The following is a 19,884-nucleotide window of genomic DNA, read 5'->3' as shown; positions in this document are numbered from 1 at the left end:
TGTGGTGACTGAATAAACACAGTGTTCACTACTTAACAGGCATCTTCCAGCATGACAAAGGCAACAAATTTCAATTTCTTGAAATTGAACCCCATATAACACCGGGGTTCTCAACTTGGGCACTTCTGCCCCCCATCAGGCAGTGTCCAGAGATATTTTTGGTTGTCGAGGAGCCACTAGAGACATCCAGATGGGGGACGCCTGAGTGGCTCAGTGGTTGAGCATCTGCCTCTGGCTCAGGTTGTGATCCTGGGGTCCTGGGATCGAGTCCCGCATCAGGTCCTGCATGGAGAGCCTGCTTCTCCCTCTGCCTATGTCTCTTCCCCTCTCTGTCTTTCTCATGAACATACAAATAAAATCTTTTAAAAAAGAGTCATCCAGGGGATCCCTGGGTGGCTCAGTGGTTTAATGCCTGCCTTTGGCCCAGGGCGCAATCCTGGAGTCCCAGGACCGAGTCCCACGTCAGGCTCCCGGCATGGAGCCTGCTTCTCCCTCCTCCTGTGTCTCTGCCTCTCTCTTTCTCTATCACGAATAAATAAATCTTAAAAAAAAAAAAAAAAAAGTCATCCAGATGGTAGAGGGCAAAGATGCTACTCAACACTCTACAAGGCATAGCGTGGCCCACACAACACACAATGATCCAGCCCAATGTGTCATGATGTCAAGGCTGAGAACTAGGGTATAAAGCCACTGACACCATAAAACCAGGGCCAGGACTAGGGTCAGGGAGGTGAGACTCTGCTATGCTAACGCAGAGCTGGATCCTGTCGATCTCAAATCTCACAGCTGTGTTCATCATGGGGTTCTACACTGAATTTTGTTAAACATTGCATTACAATATGATTTATCTCGATCACTATATTTTGGGTTGTTGTGGGAGGTTTGTTTCTTTGGTTTTTTTTTTTTTTTTTTGGCATCTCATTAAGTTTTGCTCCCTGGGCGCATAGCTCTGCCTCCTTACCCTAGCCCTGGCCCTGTTATAAAACCATTGAGGGGTGCCTGGGTGGCTCAGTAGGTGAAGCGTGTGCCTTCGGCTCAGGTCATGATCTTAGTCAGGGTCCTGGGTTCGAGCCTTTGAGTGGAGCTCCCAGCTCAGTGGGGAGCCTGCTTCCCCCTCTGACCCTCCCCCTGCTCATGCTCTCTCTCTCTCTCTCTCTCAAATAAAACCTTTCAAAAAGTAAAAAATAAAACCATTAAAAATGATTGTCATCATTGACATGAGTGGAAAAAAGTCTGAAAAGACATTCTAACAGTGGTTCTTAACTGGAAATGCTTCTCAGAAATCAATAAAGACTTTAAGATATATATATATATTTCCCCTAAAGCTAAAGAGCGCAGTAAGGCCCAGGAATATAGATATAAATACAGATACAGTGTCTCAAAACACTTGTCTCAAAACATTTTGATCACATAATACACCTGGGAAAGAAAATTCTTGAGTACCCTCCCTATGTATATTTAACTTTGTAAACATATTTGTGCTTTATAAAACAAAAGACGAATTCTAGAAATGTTAGGATAAAAATGAAAAACTGCATTTTTCACAGAGTTAGCTAGTAATACATTTAGGGTAAGGGGCACTGAGCATTTATAGACTCAAAATTACACTTCAAATGGTCATATGCGTCATTCCATCATAAAGGGGAATGAAGCGCAGGTGCATGTTTCCACCTGGAAGAAGCTCAAGACTGTGTGAAGCTGTCGAGATAAACCAGGTACAGGGCAGCCCGGGTGGCTCAGTGGTTTAGCGCCGCCTTCAGCCCAGGGCATGACCCTGGAGACCCAGGATCAAGCCCCACGTTGGGCTCCCTGCATGGAGCCTGCTTCTCCCTCCGCCTGTGTCTCTGCCTCTCTCTGTGTGTCTCTCATAAGTAAATAAAACCTTTAGAAAAAGAAATAGGCATCGTAGGATTCCATTTATATGAAAGGTCCAAAAAAGCAAACAAACCTACAGACACAGAGAGTAGACTGGTGGTTATGAGGGGCTGAGAATAAGGAACAGAGGTGGGAGTCTAAGAGATATGGGGCTTCTTTCTGGGGTGATTAAAATGTTCAGAAATCAGTGGCAATGTTTGCACAGTGTTGAGAATATACTAAAAAACACTGAATTGTACAATTTAAATGGGTAAATAGTGTCCTTGGGGATTACATCCCAATTTTTAAATTTTTAAGATTTATTTATTTGAAAAAAAAAAGATTTATTTATTTGAGAGAGAACAGGCATGTGAGAGGGAGGGACAGAGGGAGAGGGAAACTTTAGCAGACTCTGCTCTGAGTGTAGAGCCCCATGCAGGACTCAATGTGGACTCGATCTCACAACCCCAAGATCACAACCCAAGCCAAAACCAAGAATTGGATGCTTAACCAACTATACCCAGATGTCCCTATATCTCAATTTTTTTAAGGTACTAATAAATAAATAAGCCAAAGGAAAAGTCATCCTATCTCCTTAGCCCGTCATGTTTTTTTTTCTCAAAATGCATTAGATATTTTCTTACAGTTTATTCAGGTTTATACTAATAATCCGGAGTCTTCCTGCAGAAACATTTGAAAGCCACCTCTTTATGAGGTTAATTTAGTTCAATGACACCCCTTAAACCGGTCATGTGGACACCTGTCACATGCAAACTACATTTCAGTGTCCTGAAAATAAACCACCTCAGATTTCTGACTCCTATGAGTCCTTCCACAGGACACCCCAAGGACCAGACCCGACAGAGGCTCATCTGACATATGGAGTGGGGGGTCCCGGGGTCGATCTCAAAGCTATCAGTAGTTAAGATTTAAATTCTGCTTTTAATTTTGAAGACAAAAATGCAGAGCAAACAGATGCTCTCATCTTTTCTTCCAGCACTCCAATGGGTCATCTTGCAATCTCTGTATTGGGGTCCACAGATTTAGATGCTGGTGTTCTGAAAAACAGGGCAAACCTCAGATTCATAGTAGCTGTTCTCAAATGCTGTACTTTGGAATCACCTGGCTCACCTGTTAGCACTATAGGTCTAGAGACTCTGATTGTCCCAAGTGATCTGACCCAGGAGTTCCAAATAGTGGACTTCATGAAACACCAGCATCAAATCTCATCATGAAACTCTGAAGTCCAGTGAATGACTGTAACGAGCTCTGACGAATCTTTTTGGGGTTGTGGTAATGGTTCCACAACTCTGTAAATTTACTTAAAAAAAAAATTATTGACTTGGATACTTAACATAGCTGAATTTTATGGTAGGTAAACTACACCTCCGTAAAGTTGTTTTAAAAACCTGGGAAAGCCTTCATAAGCCTCATCATGAAAGTATTCATGTGCTTTTAGACGTCGTGAGAGAAGAATGCACACACCTGGCTAGGGTGGGCGGGTACTGTAATTCTGAGCTCACACCAGCCTCGAGATGACCTAACCCTGTAACACTCAGCTATTTTAAATCCAAGGCCAGGATGGGCAAATGAATTTATGAGCTTCCGCTAGGGAGGGGAGAATAGGGTAGCGTTCGTGGGTAAGAAATGTCATTTTCTGACTTTTAACACTTTACAAAGAGTGTTATCTGTGCTAAAGCAAAAATGGACCATAAAAGCTGAACTATGCAAATATTCTGAGAAGGGATGGTTTCTGTAAATACCACAAGCTCTTAAAACACCACCAAAATGGGCAAGGGTGTGTCCGCCGGGGTGGGGCGGGCACACACGACTGTGAAGCTGGTATAATCATCAGCCGGCCAGCAGTGCTGAGGAGAGGGCTGGAGAGAGGGGGTTGTTCAGCCAGGCACGGGTAAGCGTGACAGCTCACACAATGGAGGCCCTCAGGTGGCGCCCAGAAGGCATTTGGGATCAATGGTTCAGAGGGAAGAGTCTGTTCCGAGACACAGAAACAAGGCAGCTCACCCTACCCAAAGTGCTGAAGGACTGAGCCGAGGAGAGGGTGACGGCAGGAGGGACGGAGTGGGGATGCAGTCATGCCTGGACCACATGAAAGTCTCAGCCCCAAGACAGAGTTAACAGTACAAGGGGGACTCTGTGCTCCCAGGAGGGAAGCAAGAGGAAAAGCAGGGAAACTGTGGGGCAGGAGGGCGGTGGTCCTGTACACAGCCAAGCAACAGAGAGTGTAGTTTTTGGCCTAGCGAGTGAGAAGGGATGAACACATAAGGCCAAACACATGAGCAGGTGGGAGCAGATATCACAAAGGGCCTGGGACCAAAGGCGGGTGGTGATGGGGAAGGAAGGGGCATCTCTCAAATCTTTGGAGGGAGCAGTAGGGCAGATGGGGGTGGCACTTACAAAGACAAGAACCTCTGGAAGAGAAGCAGATGTAGTGGATGAGGGAAGAAAGTCGGGACTGTAGGTATACTGTCCTTATCCATATGCAGCCATGCCAAGCATGCAGGTGTCTTTGGGGTTAAAGCTCCAGATTGGGGCCACAGACAGAGATGGGAGCCACTGGTATACCTGCAGGGCGATGGAAGCTGGGGGAGGAGGGGACCACCCAGAGAGTGATACACAGGGGCCGGTACCGAGCTGTGGAGGCCCCAGGACCCCAGAGGAAGACAGGTCCGAGAGGGACAGGGGGCTGGATGTGGTTTTTCCTTCCTGTCCAACTAAGTCCTCGTGAATTTTTAAGAGTCCTAAAGTGTATCTTTGAAAATGGTCCATGGATCCATTTGGAGACAAGCCACAAATGCCCACACTGGGAGGCATTAGAGGATGACAGTACATGGATCAAATGAACTGTCCTCCATTTAAAATTCACTCCAACTTCCAAATTGTATCCCCTGCTCTGCCATTTGCAGGTGATAACCCCAGAAATCTGGACATGCCTGTCAGTGAATGTTCCAGAAAATGAAATGTCCAATGTAACTGTGGCATGAAGTATTCAGGGGTTCCACCTTTATGCCCTATAGGGAAATACTTCCTTTGCATTTCTAACTGGCCTCTGGCAATAAAATCATCATGTGTTTTGACCAATCTAAGCAAAACATGGCCTCTTTATTCTCATCTCCAGACAAGTGCCATAACCTATAGCTGGTATAAGCAATCCGTCGGGCCTGACGAGTTTTAGAAACACCAAGGCATTTGTTCAGGTTTCATCTTACTTTTAAAACACAGAGGCCCAGCTCTCCCCTAATCTTCGTGATTCAGAACCCCTCAGCTATGAGCCCCAAGTCATCATCCTTCCTTTTGTTTTTGTTCCATTTTGTTCTTAAAACATCACTAGCAATTCTGATTAGCTGAGGTAGGGACCCACTGATAGAACTTTTCAGGAATATTAGGGCACTTTCCAGTTAATACCTTTCTCTGAAAAAGGACTGATTTTGAAAAGCCTTGTGGAAACAAATGTGGGAGCAGAGAAGTCGTAGGCCATCTCTGATACGTTAATCCCTTTCACGTGATCACAGAGTTGAATACACACCAGAAACCGAAGCTGATTGTGACATTTTCATGAGCGGATCACTCATTCATGTTGCTTTGGCTCCTAATCAAGCCAAGCCAGTAAAACTAACCAGTAGGCTCACAGTGCTATTTCTGGCACCAGTTATTGGCCAAACAAGTTTCTCTAAGGTTTTTCCTAATATCCATAAAGCATTTCAGTAGAGCAGGGTAACTGTGAGAATGAGAGAGAATTGGGGGAGGGGATATAACTGAAATTTCACTCAAAACATAAAGGCTTGATGGTTAAAAAGAGAGGTGGTTGGGAAGGAATAGGGAATGATGGCTAACGGGGATGGGGTTTCTTTTTCAGGTGATGGAGACAAATTGATTGTGGTGATAGTTACACAACTCTGTGAATACAGCAAAGACCACTGAACTGTACCCTTTAAATGGGTGAATTGTATGGTATTATGAATAAAATCTCAATACAGGTGCTAATAAATGCAAGAGAATTGTTTCAGGTATCGAAACAGAAGGTTTTACCTGGGTATAAATACTGAATATGTGGCTCTGAACTTCATCCATTGAGTCGAGGCCATAGGCCACGGTGCCTAGATGGAGCCGTTTGAAAACCATCTCATTCTGGGTAAGAGTTCCTGAAACACAAGACAGATGAGTAACTGTGTCAACATCCTGGGGCTTCTATTCACACGAAGGACGGCTGACACTTTCTGAGAGTTTCCCACTCTCTGTCTGCTGCACTGGTTTCAGCACTGCCCCTGCTGGGGAGATGTCTATAGTATTTGATGGGCCCAGATCTGAATTCCTTTTCTTTTGAAAGTGCCCTCCTGGGTTTCCATGGGGAAAATGACCACCCTCGTTCCCTGGGATGGTCCAGAGAAGGGTCAGTCAGGGGGCCTGACTCATTCCATTGGCTGAGACAGTGGCCCATGATCTATCCTAGATTCCATCCTGAGGGAATCTGAACTTTGAGCAGACACAAACATGGACAGGAGATGAAAAAGGTGAAGAAAATAAAACAGCAGCAAGTATCCATCTCAAACCTCTCCAGAAAGAGAATCCAAGCCCTTGCTCTCACCGTGAAGCCTGTGAAGGCTCAGGAAACAGCTCACCTGTCTTGTCCGTGAGTAAGTAAGAAATCCTCCCCAGCTGCTCAGGGATGGTGCTAGAACGAACCACAGTCCCGGGGATTTTCGAGTCCCTCCGAATCACCCAGCTGTACACAATCTTGCCCATGTCCAGGTTCACACGCAGGCTAGTCAGAAAACCAGAGCCAACAGGTTAACGGGATATCTGTGAGGTTCCTTGTGACTACTTGAAGACAGCGAGGACTCTATGACACATCATCTGTGCCATAACATTTGGAATCCCTCCCTGTAGAAACACACCCCTGTGGCCGGATCCACAGATGTAACAAGAGTCAGCGGCACTACCGGATATCTCACTGAACAAATCATCACTGTTACAAAGCTATTCTGTTTTGGATTAAAATAGAACAATGAAAATTTAAAATGCCTTTAAAATACTGAAAAGGCAGGCGCCTGGGTGGCTCAGTTGGTGAAGCCAGTCGGCTCAGGTCATGATCTCAGGGTCATGGGATCGAGTCCCATGTGGGCTCCCTGCTCAGCGGGGAGTCTGCTTCTCCCTTTCTCCTTCTATATGTGTGCTCTCTCTCTCTCTCTTTCAAATAAATATAGAAAATATTTTTTAAATAAAAAATACTGAAAAAGTAGTTGTCTTAGTCTTACTTTTTTTTTTTCTAAGATTTTATTTGTCAGGGAGAGAGCATAAGTAGGGGGAGCGGCCTTGTTCTAGGGACACCATGGTATCAAAACTACAATCCCTATCCTCAGGAAAACATGAATTCTAGCTGGGCTGATATAAATATGCAAAAGAGCAAGACGAATTATAATGCAATATATCGAGTTTAAGATAGAGATTATAAGTACTAGAAGTTTCAGAGAAAAAATGTGATTTATTTTAATAATGACTTACTAAACATCAATAATGAGGAAAAGTAGGAAAAACATTCCCAACAATATAAAGCTAAATAGTTAAACCTAGAATATACAATAGAACAGTTCTAAAATATATTGGGGTGCCAGTATATGTGATGTGCAAAGTTATTTGCGACACATTACTCTGTTTAAAAAAAATAAAAGAAAAAAGAAAAAAATGTACCGACGCCTGGGTGGCTCGGCAGATGAGCGTCTGCGTTTGGCCCAGTGCCTGACCCTGGGGTCCCAGAATCGAGTCCCGCATTGGGCTCCCTGCAAGGAGCCTGTCTCTCCCTCTCCCTGTGTCTCTGCCTCTCTCTCTGTGTGTGTCTCTCACGAATAAATACATAAAATCTTTAAAGAAAAAAAAGAGATTCTATGTAGAGTTAAAAGAATCCCCCTTTAAAACAGAAAGCAGGCTAGAAAAAATATGTAGCAAATTAAGCACTTATCACTTAGTTGTGAGATTAGAAGTGATTTTGACCCTATTCTTCTGCCATTGTGAATCTTTGGTTTTTCCAACTAAGACAATCTATTATTTACATCGTTTTATAAGAGCATTTATTCAGCCTCCAAGGGAGGCATGCAAACAACTGCATGTGCCACCACTGCTCATCAATCACAGTATTTCCCACTGAGCCCAGGGTCTCTCTCCACAACAGCACTCCCAGCGCCACCACCAACCTCCTGAGCTGGTAGGTAAGATGGACTCTACATGACATCCTAGCATTGAGTCGGCAAGGCAAGATCTTTTGGGCAAAGACTAATTCATGGAAGGTTGGTGCAGAGGGGAAGTGCACTTCTGCTGCTAGAACCACAGAGCGTGGTTCACATCCTGACTGTCCCCCGTCAGCATTCTTCAAAGATACCAAGAGTAAAGAGAAGAAAATGTCATGGCTCATTCTCCGCTTACCTGATGGGAATGATGTTGGAAAACAAGAGGAGGAAGCGGATGATCTGTAGGTACCAACGACCAGCAAAGTGCTGAAGGGCAACCATGACCAGTGACACCACCACCAAAGCACCAAAGAGGATCTTTGTGAGGCAGTTCACCTCCAGGTCAAACAGGCCAATCTGTGGGACGATGCACAAAGGGAGCCTGTGGTTAGCTGGTGCAACCCAGAGCCCACCTGGAGAACCGGTCCTTCGCTCAAGAACACCTGCCCCCCCCCCCCAGTGAGACAGTGGGACCCAGCAACCCCTGTATCTTTGGTTGAGAGCACTGGGCTCCAAGGGCCAGGGTTCCTAACAGACATCCAACAGACCTCAAAGAATTCTGATTTCAATTTTTTAATTTAACAGTTAAGAAGACTTAGACTTAAAAAAAAAAAAAAAGAAGAAGACGACTTAGACTTGGAAACACATAAGCAGGTTACTACTGCATTTGGTGGTGCTCAGCACGGTGGGACCTCTACCATCTTTTGCTGTAGCCTGTAAAACAGCTCAGTCTCACACTCTCGGAACTGCACCACGCACTGATTCAGCGCTTCCAGGCAGTTCAAGGCATGTACACTGGTGGTACCTGATGTTTACAGGCTGCATTAATGAACACAATGATTTTAATAATTACAAATTTATTTTAATGTGGATGCAAAAACACATAACCAGCACACCAAAGCCATAACTTCACAGAAACGTGGTCTAGGATAAGGCTAAAACACGGAATAAATGGCATTCTAGTTGTAACGATGGTCGTTGACAGTGGGTGACAATGACCAGAAGTTGGGAAACATAGTGTCTGTTCATGATGTTGACAAAGGAGATCATTCTACAATTTCTGGCTAAGTCTTAAAAATTGAAGGAGGGGTGGGACATCTGGGTGGCTCAGCAGTTGAGCGTCTGCCTTTAGTTCAGGTCATGATCCTGGGTCCGGGGATCGAGTCCCACATCAGGCTCCCTGCGAAGAGCCTGCCTCCCTCTGCCTCTCTCTGTGTCTCTCATGAATAAATAAAAATCTTAAAAAAAAAAAAAAAAAAACTGGAGGAGGGGTAGGGCTGGGAGGGTCAGGTCATGACATGAAATGAGTGATAACGGGCCCTCCAAGCAGATAGCAGAGCCAATCCTGTTTGCCATGCCACAGCCAGTCTTGGGGGAAGGGGACAAAAGGCCGGGGGGGTGGTTGGAGGGTTCGGGAGTTGGGTCTAAGCCTGCCCCTTCCTCACCCTGCAGGAAGCCAGGACCCAGTGCTTCTCAAGGCCACTGCCCGGCTCAGACGAGCCTATGGAAGCACCTGGGCTCACAGGCCGGTGCGGGGAGGACTAAATGGGTGCATGTGAAGGATGCAGCACAACACATGGTGCACAGTCAGTACTCAAGTGTGTAACTTAAAAATCTTTAAAAATGTTATGAACACGCATACATCCATACGAATACACACACATGTGGTGCACGGGTGCGTGTGCAGTTATGTGGATGCGCGTGGATACGGCGCACACCCACGTGAGAAGACAGCAGGCTTAGATAGAGGAAGGGACACGGTTAGGTGTTCCTGTCTTTAATCCCGCTCCTCACCCGCCAACACCAAGCGTCAGGGGACGTCAGGTCAGAAAGTTCTGACGAGGAAATGCGTCCTACGACCGCGTACACACCTTACTTCGGGGGTTTGAGGTATTCATGACACTCCGGAGTTCTCTGCCGCTGTAGAGAACAACACCCACAACGGTACCTAAACACAACGCGGAGAAACGTTAATGTGGATGAGGGTCCCCGGGCCACCGCGGCCACCTGCACTGGAGCACCAGCCGCAGGCAGCCATCCGGATCCAACCTCCGCCCGAACTAGCATACCCAGTCCCCCGTCTTCCCTACACCTTCACCACAGTTCCAAGCGCTCGGGAGGCACAGCGAGGGTACGGGCGCCTTCGGGGCCACCGAGAGGTCCGCTGCCCGGGGCTGGCCGACGGGTCCGGCAGCCTGACAGCTGGGGGGCGCGAGGGGGGCGGAGGTCCGGCCCTCATGCCGCTGCCCTCAGAGGCTTCCAGAGGCGCTCAGAACATTCCAGTCTTCATAAGCTATTGTGGAAACGTCCAAACACGCTCTTCTCACTCGAGCCTTGTTCTTCCCGCTGAGTCTGACTCCGTTCGGATTCTGTGTCTAAGTCTAGAATACCCGCGGGGTGCCTGCCCCACGACAACCCTTTCCTGGAACTCCCCCACCCCCTCTGCCCTCCCCCCATTATCAATCTTTCTAAAAATCGATGACTTATAACAGAAACCCAAAAGGCCAATTAACGTCAGAAAAGATGCTCAACTTCGTGAATAATCAAAGAAATGCGAAATAAGCCGCTTTTATCCCTAGGACAACAACAAAAATCCCACAGGTTGATAACATCGGAGACACGGGCCCTGTCGTAACTCACAGGAGTGGGCAGCAGTACATAGATGGGGAGCCATCTGTTTTGGGGTGAACCTGGTAACCCTATTAAAAATTTACCTTTGTCTCCCCTTTTCAGCATATGCCACACAAACGCTCAACGCAGTGGGGAAGACAGACAGTGAAGGGAGGAGACAAGGAGGAGGTCATCACGGAATGGAAGGCGCCATGGCGACAATCAGGCAGAGGAACAGACTGGGAAGGAGCTGGAGAAGACTGCCCGGTGGCACTGGGTGGGCAGAGAAGCAGTCCCGGGGTTGAGGACGCCTGAGCAGGAGCTTGAAGCCCCCCACCCCCGCCCGGTGGAGCCCTCAGGGAGGCTCCGAGGAACACAAGCCATCTGGTCTGTGCGGGGACAGCAAACACCTCACCTCTCCTCCCCCCGAGGAGATACAAAGCCTCCAAGAGCTTCCCACAGAGCTGGTCAGAGCCCAAGCCCAGGGGAAGCAAGGGACCGTGTGTCCCCCACAGAGCCCCGGGAGGAGACACTGAAGTCCCCCCTCCAAGCTTAATGCACATAATGCGGTTCCCCTCCAGGAAGGCTCAGCAGATGGCAGGCCGGGGCGGGCTCCCTGGCTGGCTCCTCGGCAGATGGCAGCCCCGTGAACGCAGGCCTGCGGCCACTGCACTCGCTGCTGCACAGATGTGGTCGGTCTCCGTCACCGACGTCCAGGGTTCAAGAGGGTTCCTAACAACGAGGGCCTCCGCTGGCACCAGGCCAACCCTGAGGCTGAAATGGGAGTGGCCCTTCTCCCCAGGCCTGCCTGTGCTCAAGGCCAAGGCCACCTCCACAAGATCCAAACGCCGGCCACGGTCACCCAGAGAGAAACCACACGCGCGTGCTGGTTTGGTCTGTACTGGGCTTTAAAGGTTCTGAGGTCATTGCCAACTTTTAAATACAGGAACCTGGGAATCCTGGCTTCTCCTAGAAAATTGGGAAATCTGGTGACACTGAGTCCGTGTTCCCCACGGTATTACCAGCAGGTGTCAAGCATGGGCACGCCCTTTATCCAGGGGCAGGTTCCCGCTCATCCTGTTCCCCACTCAGCCCAATCCCCCCCCTTCAAGACCTCCTGACCTGAGCCTCTCCACACCCCCCCTCTGCCCCCTGCCCCCCTCTCATCCTGGCAGGAGACAGAGCGCAGAATCCTCTCCACCCGGCCAGCTGCTTTCTCCAGGTCAGACTGCAGCAGTCGGTAGCACACAGAGTTCTCCCCACCTCTCCACGACAGCGTGGTCCTGGGGTCAGTGCCCACTCTCTGACGCCTCTGTTCCCAGTCCACGACAGGACAGATGCTACCCCCAAGACTGAGCTTTTAGCAGTTAGACACGGGGCCACGACATTCAAGCACGTGACCACAGGACGAGTCCCGTCAAACAGGGTCTAGACCAGCTGGGGTCCAGCAAACTCGTGCAGTGCAGTGCACATGCTCTACGGCCTGCAGGGCCACAGACTGAGCCTACAGACTGGTGTCGGGGGAGGCACAACAAACTGGAGAGTCTGCGAAGAACCGGGCTCTGTCCTAACACCTGCTCTGCCAAACCCCTGGCCTCCCCAGCCCTCCGCATCCCTCTCCCGCCCCTCCCCATCCCTCCCCCATCTTGACCCCAGCCCTTCACATCCCTCCCCCGTCCTGCCCCAGCCCTTCACATCCCTCCCCCCTCCTGCCCCATCCCTCCCCTATTCTTCCCCCATCCCACCCCATGACTCCTCAGCCCACACTGCAAGGTTGCCATGGTAACTGCATCCTCTACACACTGAGGCCAGCCAACGCAGCTGGACCCTAAGCACCGCCTGGCAAGCTTTTTCATTTCTTTTTAAACTTCCAAGTGGTAACAGCAGAGTAACCAAAACACGGGAGTTAGACTATAAGGAGAAGAGAGAGGTGAAATCTCACAGAATTAAGATTCCTAACGATGGCCGTTTCCTGGGTGGAGCACCAGAAGGAAATGGCTTGCAAAGAGCTTCATGCTTGCATCAGGATGAGAATGCAGTCAGGTGACTACTCACTGAGCAGCAGGGGAAACTGAGGCCAACTAGGAAATAGTAAACATCCAGCTTCTCAGATTCACTCCAAAACCTACTGAAGGGCTTGGCGGGTAATGCCACCAGGTCATCGGAATCACTGCGCTCTCTCTTCCCACCAATCACAAACTTGAAATCTTTTCTCCCAACTTCAAGATCCCAGCTTGTTCTCCACTCTTCCTTCCAGGAAGAGGACCTCCTAGGCTGCGTGACCGTTCTTAGAAATCATTTCTTAAATGAACTCATCAACAGCAAAAATGGACACAGGGCATAAACTTACAATTCACATATACACTTTAGAAAATGCAAATGAGGGCATTTGCATTTGACTGAGCCTGGGTGGCTCAGTCAGTTAAGTGTCTGCCTTCAGCTCAGGTCATGATCCCAGGGTCCCCGGATCAAGGGCCCCATCAGGTTCCTTGTTCAGCAGGGAGCCTGCTTCTCTCTCACCCTCCCTCTGTCTGCTACTCCCCCTGCTTGTGTTCTCTCTCTCTGGGTGTAAATAAAGAAGTAAATAAAATCTTAAAAAAAAAAAATGCAAATGAAAAAAATGCAAGTGAAGAGGGAACATTAAAAAAAAAGTCCAACTTCACAAATGACTGTTTTTTTTTAATTTTATTTTTGGGGGATCCCTGAATGGCTCAGCAGGTTTAGCGCCTGCCTTTGGCCCAGGGCATGATCCTGGAGTGCCAAGATCAAGTCCCACGTCAGGCTCCCTGCATGGAGCCTGCTTCTCCCTCTACTTCTCCCTCTGCCTGTGTCTCTGCCTCTCTCGCTCTCTCTCTCTGTGTCTCTCATGAATAAAAAAAAAAAAAAAGATTTTATTTTTGGGACACCTGGATGACTCAATCAGCTAAGCATCTGACTCTTGTTTTCAGCTTAGGTCATGATCTCAAGGTTGTGAGACCGAGTCCTGTATCAGGCTCCATGCTCAGTGCAGAGGCAGCTAGGGATTCTCTGTCTCTCAAAAAAATAAATAAAATCTTAAAAAAAAAATGTTTAAGTAATCTCTATGCCCAACACGGGACTTCAATTTACAACCCTAAGATCATGACTCACATGCTCCGCCACCTGAGCTTTTAAAAGGCAAATCAATATGTTAGATATTTATTCAACATATATCAGATAGGCAGAAATTTAAAAGTCCAACTGAACATGGTGTTGGCAAGGATGCACATATAAGATCAGGTTATCAGGAGTGTGATTCAGAAGAAGGAAGTTTGCTAGGTGAACCAAAATGTAAAATGTATATGCCCTTTGCCCTAGGAATCCTGTTTCTATGGAAACGTGGACAACATCAATATTTAGAACCTCTATCTGGAAAAACCAAACAAAGCACATCAAAGACAAAAACAAAAGACAAACAATAAACTCTGAAAAGAGATTTGCATCACACATGAGATGACAGTTTGATACTCTCCCTACATGCTTACAAGTTAATAAGAAAAAGAAGAAACAAAGTAGACCAAAACATTTATGGTCGGTGGTCCCCATATTCACAATGAAATAATAAACATCAAAACCGTAACAAGAGACCTTCTATCACCTAACAAGAATAATAACACCATGGAACTGCTGCATATCAAATAGACCATAAAATCTTTTCAAAAACCAGAAATGGGAAACTCTCACAAACAAATAAGGGAATCAGAAGAACCACAACAGAAAAACAGCTCAGGGCACAGAATGTCCAGGACAAAGGAAGAGACCACACAGACCACGAAGAGGGCCAACCTTCCAGGTACTCTAGGAAATGCAAATCAAAACAGGCTCCTTATTTTTCTGACAAATTATTAAAGATTAAAAGGAATAATTAGGGGCACCTGGGTGGCTCAGTGGATTAAGCGTCTGCCTTCCACCCAGGTCATGATCTCAGGGTTCTGGGATCCAGCCCTGCAAGGACTCCATGAGGACCTGGGAGTCTGCTTCTCCCTCTCCCACTACCCCTACCCCCCACTCATGCTCTCTTTCTCCCAAATGAATAAATAAAATCTTTTTTTAAAATTTTTAAAAATTAGGGATGCCTGGGTGGCTCAGTGGTTGAACATCTGCCTTCAGCTCAGGGTGTCATCCTGGAGTTCCAGAATCGAATCCCACATAGGGATCCCTGCAGGGAGCCTGCTTCTCCTTCTGCCTATGTCTCTGTCTCTCTCTTGAATAAATAAATAAATCTTAAAAAAAAAAAATTTAAATAGGGATGCCTGGGTGGCTCAGTGGTTGAACAGCTGCCTTAGGCTGAGGGCAAGATCCCAGGTCCCAGGATCAAGTCTCAGGGAGGCTGCTTCTCCCTCTTCCTGTGTCTCTGTCTCTCATGAATAAATAAATAAAATCTTCTTTTTATTAAATCTGAAAATTGGGCAGCCCGGGTGGCTTAGTGGTTTAGCGCTGCCTTCAGCCCAGGGTGTGATTCTGGAGCCCGGGATCGAGTCCCATGTTAGGCTCCCTGCAGGGAGCCTGCTTCTCCCTCTGCCTGTGTCTCTGACTCTCTCTCTCTGTGTCTCTCCTGAATAAATAAATACAATCTTTAAATAAATAAATAAATCTAAAAATAAAGGGAATAGTTGTTAATAAATGACTTCAGAGGGGAGAAAAACTGGGAAGGAAGAGTAACCACTTCTGGGAGAGGTGGGTGGACACACGGTGGGGAAGGGCTGCTCCAGGTGCTGGTGGGTGTGGGCGTGTGGGTGTGGCTTCAGGTGTGGGTGTGGCCATGGTGCAGCGGGGAGAACCTTAAGGACCCATTTCTCACTTCTTTAGCCATCAGGAGGAATTGAGGGACACTCCAGATGAGGCTGCAAATGCAGACAGGTGATGGAAGACAAAAAATGGCAGACGGCCTAAAGGGAGCGCTCAACTCTGTCCATCTGCAGGAAGGAGTCCGTCTGTGGATGGTGAGCAAGGCGGCCCCGGTCTAGTCTGTGCTGGCCTGAGCTCCACATCCCCTTCCCCAGCCGCAGAGCATCCTGACTGAGCATCTGTTATACCAAGGAGCCACAAAGCAGCATGAAGCAGAAGAACACAGTTTGAGAGGAGGGAGATGTGCTTGGGAGGGAAAAAGTGATCTTCCAACAGTAAAGACAGTAAGTTGCCAATAGTGTGATTTTCTGTTAATAATAGTATATACACTGTCACATAATATATGTAACATAAGATAATAACAAGAGCTGCACAGTACGTTCTGCTGCTGGAGCAAAGTGCCTGGGTTCAAGTTCCAACTTTGCCTTTTAACTGGCTGTGTGACCCTGGGCAAATTACTTAACCTCACTGAGCTTCGATTTCCTTGCCCACAGAATGGGAGTACTACTCGCACCCTCCGGCATGGTCATGTTGGGAGGGGTAAGTGAACTGGGTGTAAGGCACGGGGCTCCAGCAGGCACCTGACAGATTGGGAGCACCCCACTGATACCAACCCCTGCTGCTGCAGACACTGCTCAGCCCCTGGAGACGCTTCTGCTCAGTTTCATCCCAGCTTTCAAAACACCGATCTCCACATCATCCTGGTATTTAACACCAAGGCTCCAGCTCAGGCCCAGTGGCCCTTTCCTGGACACCAAGGGCCCCTGACTGGGCAGGACGAAGCTCAAGAGCCCCCACGGACACCACGTCCGGCCAGAACATCCAGGCTGGCCCAATTTCTGGTAGAGATTAGAATGTCAATCTCAGGTGGCAATTAAGGGCTATTCCCAGAGTGGATGCTGTAGAACAGTCCACCGGCCAGAGCAGCTTCTCTTATAGGCGTACACAAGTGTCCAAGGGGCAATTAGATGTCAGTCAGATTCCCTGGAGGGGCTGGAGCAAGTGGAAAACACTGTTTGACCGACGACTAATTTTCTCAACTGACAGATGATTATTCTAATTATACAAAAGGATTTTCTTTCCTTTTCAAATTGCTAACACATTCCTCAGAAAAGGGCGCCCTTACCCGACGCGATGACAGTGCCGGCCCAGAGCGTGTTCTCAATGCTCAAGCTCTCGCTGATCGGAGGGTCGCTGTCCTCCTGGAAAAGACCAACAGACGTGCATTTACCTACCGAGGATTTGAGAGAACCCACGGGCTGTTTCCAGCCTGCTCTTCCCAAGAGAGGAAGAGAGGATGACCCCTACTTGGAAAGCCATAGTTCAGCCAGGAGAGGAGGATGCAGCTCATAAACCACTGTCCTTGGCATGGTTTTCATCCCCATGGCAATACGTGAAAAAGCTGGTTCATGATTGAAGGACAGGCTTCTAATACTGAAGACATGTCTTACAAGGCAAGAAGTAAAATGCAGAAGCAAATCAAACAAAAAGAGCACTTTGCCGGCCAGTCCTATGGCTTCTAGAAAGAGACCATGAATTTAATTTGGATTCTATAAATCTATTATCCCAGAGTCTTCAAATAATTTAAATCCAAATTAAATTTCTATCCTGAAAAGTTGGGAAGTGGCTTAAAAATTGTTAACAATGCCAGCCAGGACTTCAATGAGTAGAAGAGGTCATGGATACGTCTGAAGGGGACAGAAGAGTACCTGCCCTCACACAACAGAGTAACATTAATTATAACAATACTTGACTCTATGTTGTGAGGTAATTGAAGCTGTTCGAGGCTGGTAAGCTAAGCCTACTTACTCTGGTAAAAGTTCCCACAAAGTTGTGAATGTCGATATTTGGCTCTTCTGCATAGACATATGATCGAATCTGAAGGAGATCCTGTTCAACAGAGGGCACATTATGGAGTTAAAGTTCATGATTAAAGAGATTTTGGGAGCCCCCCCCCACTATTTTTCAAGAGTAATTCTATCTTCCAAACAGCAAACAGGTTCTCAAAGCTACAGGGCCAGTGGAAAAAAGAAGAAAAAAAATTTCTATGAAGTTTTAGGACTCGCTACACACAATATCCCACAACACCCTGACAGATTCCACAGTAAAGATGCCTGTTTATCTGTGTTCACCCAGTGTTTCCTAAACTGGTTGACAGCCAAGGTCCCCCTTCTGTCACACTGCAGTTTCCAAGAGTTGTTCGTACCAATGGAAATCCTTGCTCAGTCAACAAGTGGTTATTGGGCCCTACTCTGTGTAAAACCCTGGAAAAGGCAAAGGAGTAAAAAGCAAAAAAAAAAAAAAAAAAAGAACACCTCACACCCATTAGGACGGCTACTCTCAAAAAAAGTATTAGTGAGGATGTGGAGAAACTGGAATGCTCGTACACTGTTGGTAGGAATGTAAAATGGTGCAGCTGCTTTGGAAAACAGTATGGTGGGTCCTTGAAAACTTCATAGGGAATTACTGTATAATTAGCAATCCTCTTGCTGGGAACTGAAGGCAGGACCTCAAAGATATTGCACAGCCATGTTCGTGAAGGATTATTCACAATCACCAAAAGATGGCAACAACCCATGTATCATCAATGGATAAATGGATAAAGAAAATGGGATACATCCATACAATGGAATATTGTCCAGCCTCCAAAAGGAAGGGAATTCTGACACAAGCTACCACGTGGATGAACCTTTGGAACGTGACGCTAAGTGAAATAAACCAGTCACGAAAGGACAAATCCTGTATGATTCCACTTCTATGAGATCCATAGAGCAATCAAATTCATAACTAGAGAGTACATGGTGGGTGCCAAGGACTGGCAATGGAGAATTGTTTGATGGCTATAGAGTTTCTGTTTTGCATGGAGATGGATGGGAGTGAGGGTTGCACAACAATGTGAATGTACTTAACACCACAGAACTGTATATTTTAAAAGGATAAGATGATAAATTTGATGTGTATTTTACCACAATTAAAAAACTGGAAAAAAAAATCTCCAATCAGGTTGCCAGGCAAATTTGGACCACAATACATACCCCCTGGGCTACAGGGAAGTGGGTAGAGGCTACTGGCTGCCCCCACAGGCAGGGCCTGAGCCCTCTACTAACTAGCTGGTGACCCCATATGCAGATGTGTTTATTCTGTGGCCTCTACGTACTAATAAGAAAAGGCCATGACGAGTGCCTGGGTGGTGTGGTCAGTTGAGTGTCCAAGTCTTGATTTCAGCTCAGGTCGTTATCTCAGGGTCGTGAGATCGAGCCCCACATTGTGGGGGGGGGGGGCTTGACTTTCTCTCTCTCCCTCTGCCCCATCTCCCTTCTCTCTCTCAAATAAATAGATCTTAAAAAAAAAAAAAAAAAAAGATCTCAAGACGCATTCAAAGTAGACAGGAGCAAAAGTTGCAGATCACAAATACAGCATGATCCCATATATGTATAAGCTCTCCTCACCAAGTTTACAGTTATATATTTGTAGGAAAGTGTGCTGGCAAAGGTCTGGAAAGATCACCACTGACTTTATATGATCCCCGGAGGAAAGCAGGTAAGGTTTGGGGCAGAGGCCATGAGCAAGACTTTTGACTTCTTTCTCTACAGCTTTCCATACAATTTATTTTTTTTTAAGATTTTATTTATTTATTCATGAGAGATTGGGGGAGAGTGAGAGAGAGAGAGAGACAGAGAGACAGAGACAGAGACACAGAGGGAGAAGCCGGCTCCATGCAGGGAGCCCGATGTGGGACTCAGTCCCAGGACCCAGGATCATGCCCTGGGCTGAAGGCAGGCGCTAAACCGCTGAGCCACCCAGGAATCCCCAATTTAATTTTTTTAAAAAACAAGAATATATTCATGTGATGCCCAGGTCATCCTTTCATATAGTTCTTTTGCTAAATTGCTCCTCCCTACTCAGATCCCTCCAGCCCAGTAAAGAAGAGTTTCCTGACAGCAAAGACAGTGGCATCTCCTCCGTCTTGGGACCCCAGTCCAGGCCAGACTGGGGTGGCCGCATGGTGGTGGGGGGCAACATGTGTGTTTATTGAACTGATGCATCCCCAGCACACACCAAAAATTGCAACTCTGTGCAGCACACAGGCAAGCTCCTTCATGATTCTAAGCTCTTCTAGACGGTCTCTTAAAGAGAATCCTTCAAATCATTTTGAAGATCAGAAAGCTTTCTTTGGAGAGATCTTACCAGGAAGTTAAAATGCATCATCCAGAAAAATCAGGACCCTCTCATTAGATTACCCCATCTCAGGGGCAGGATGGTGCCTTTTAAGGATTCCCAGGGGGCTCCTAACCATAGTCAGAAACTCACT

General features: G+C 47.0%; 1 protein-coding gene across 2 annotated transcripts in view; it reads right to left on the bottom strand.

Annotated features, from left to right (window-relative positions):
- ATP9A (ATPase phospholipid transporting 9A (putative)) overlaps window positions 1-19,884 on the bottom strand; it is a 132,353-nt gene that overhangs the window by 54,499 nt on the left and 57,970 nt on the right. For both annotated transcript variants that reach the window (XM_041732466.1, XM_041732467.1), the window contains exons 8-13: window positions 17,382-17,462; window positions 16,699-16,774; window positions 9,968-10,044; window positions 8,293-8,453; window positions 6,495-6,637; window positions 5,905-6,017 (exon numbers count right to left, since the gene is read on the bottom strand). In XM_041732466.1, coding sequence (XP_041588400.1) covers window positions 5,905-6,017; window positions 6,495-6,637; window positions 8,293-8,453; window positions 9,968-10,044; window positions 16,699-16,774; window positions 17,382-17,462 — 651 coding nt within the window. The remainder of the gene's footprint in view (window positions 1-5,904; window positions 6,018-6,494; window positions 6,638-8,292; window positions 8,454-9,967; window positions 10,045-16,698; window positions 16,775-17,381; window positions 17,463-19,884) is intronic.

Source organism: Vulpes lagopus, chromosome 18 (genome assembly GCF_018345385.1).
Source record: "Vulpes lagopus strain Blue_001 chromosome 18, ASM1834538v1, whole genome shotgun sequence".
Taxonomy (NCBI): domain Eukaryota; kingdom Metazoa; phylum Chordata; class Mammalia; order Carnivora; family Canidae; genus Vulpes; species Vulpes lagopus.
Note: the sequence above shows the minus strand (reverse complement) of the source record. Positions and strands in the feature narration are given on the sequence as shown.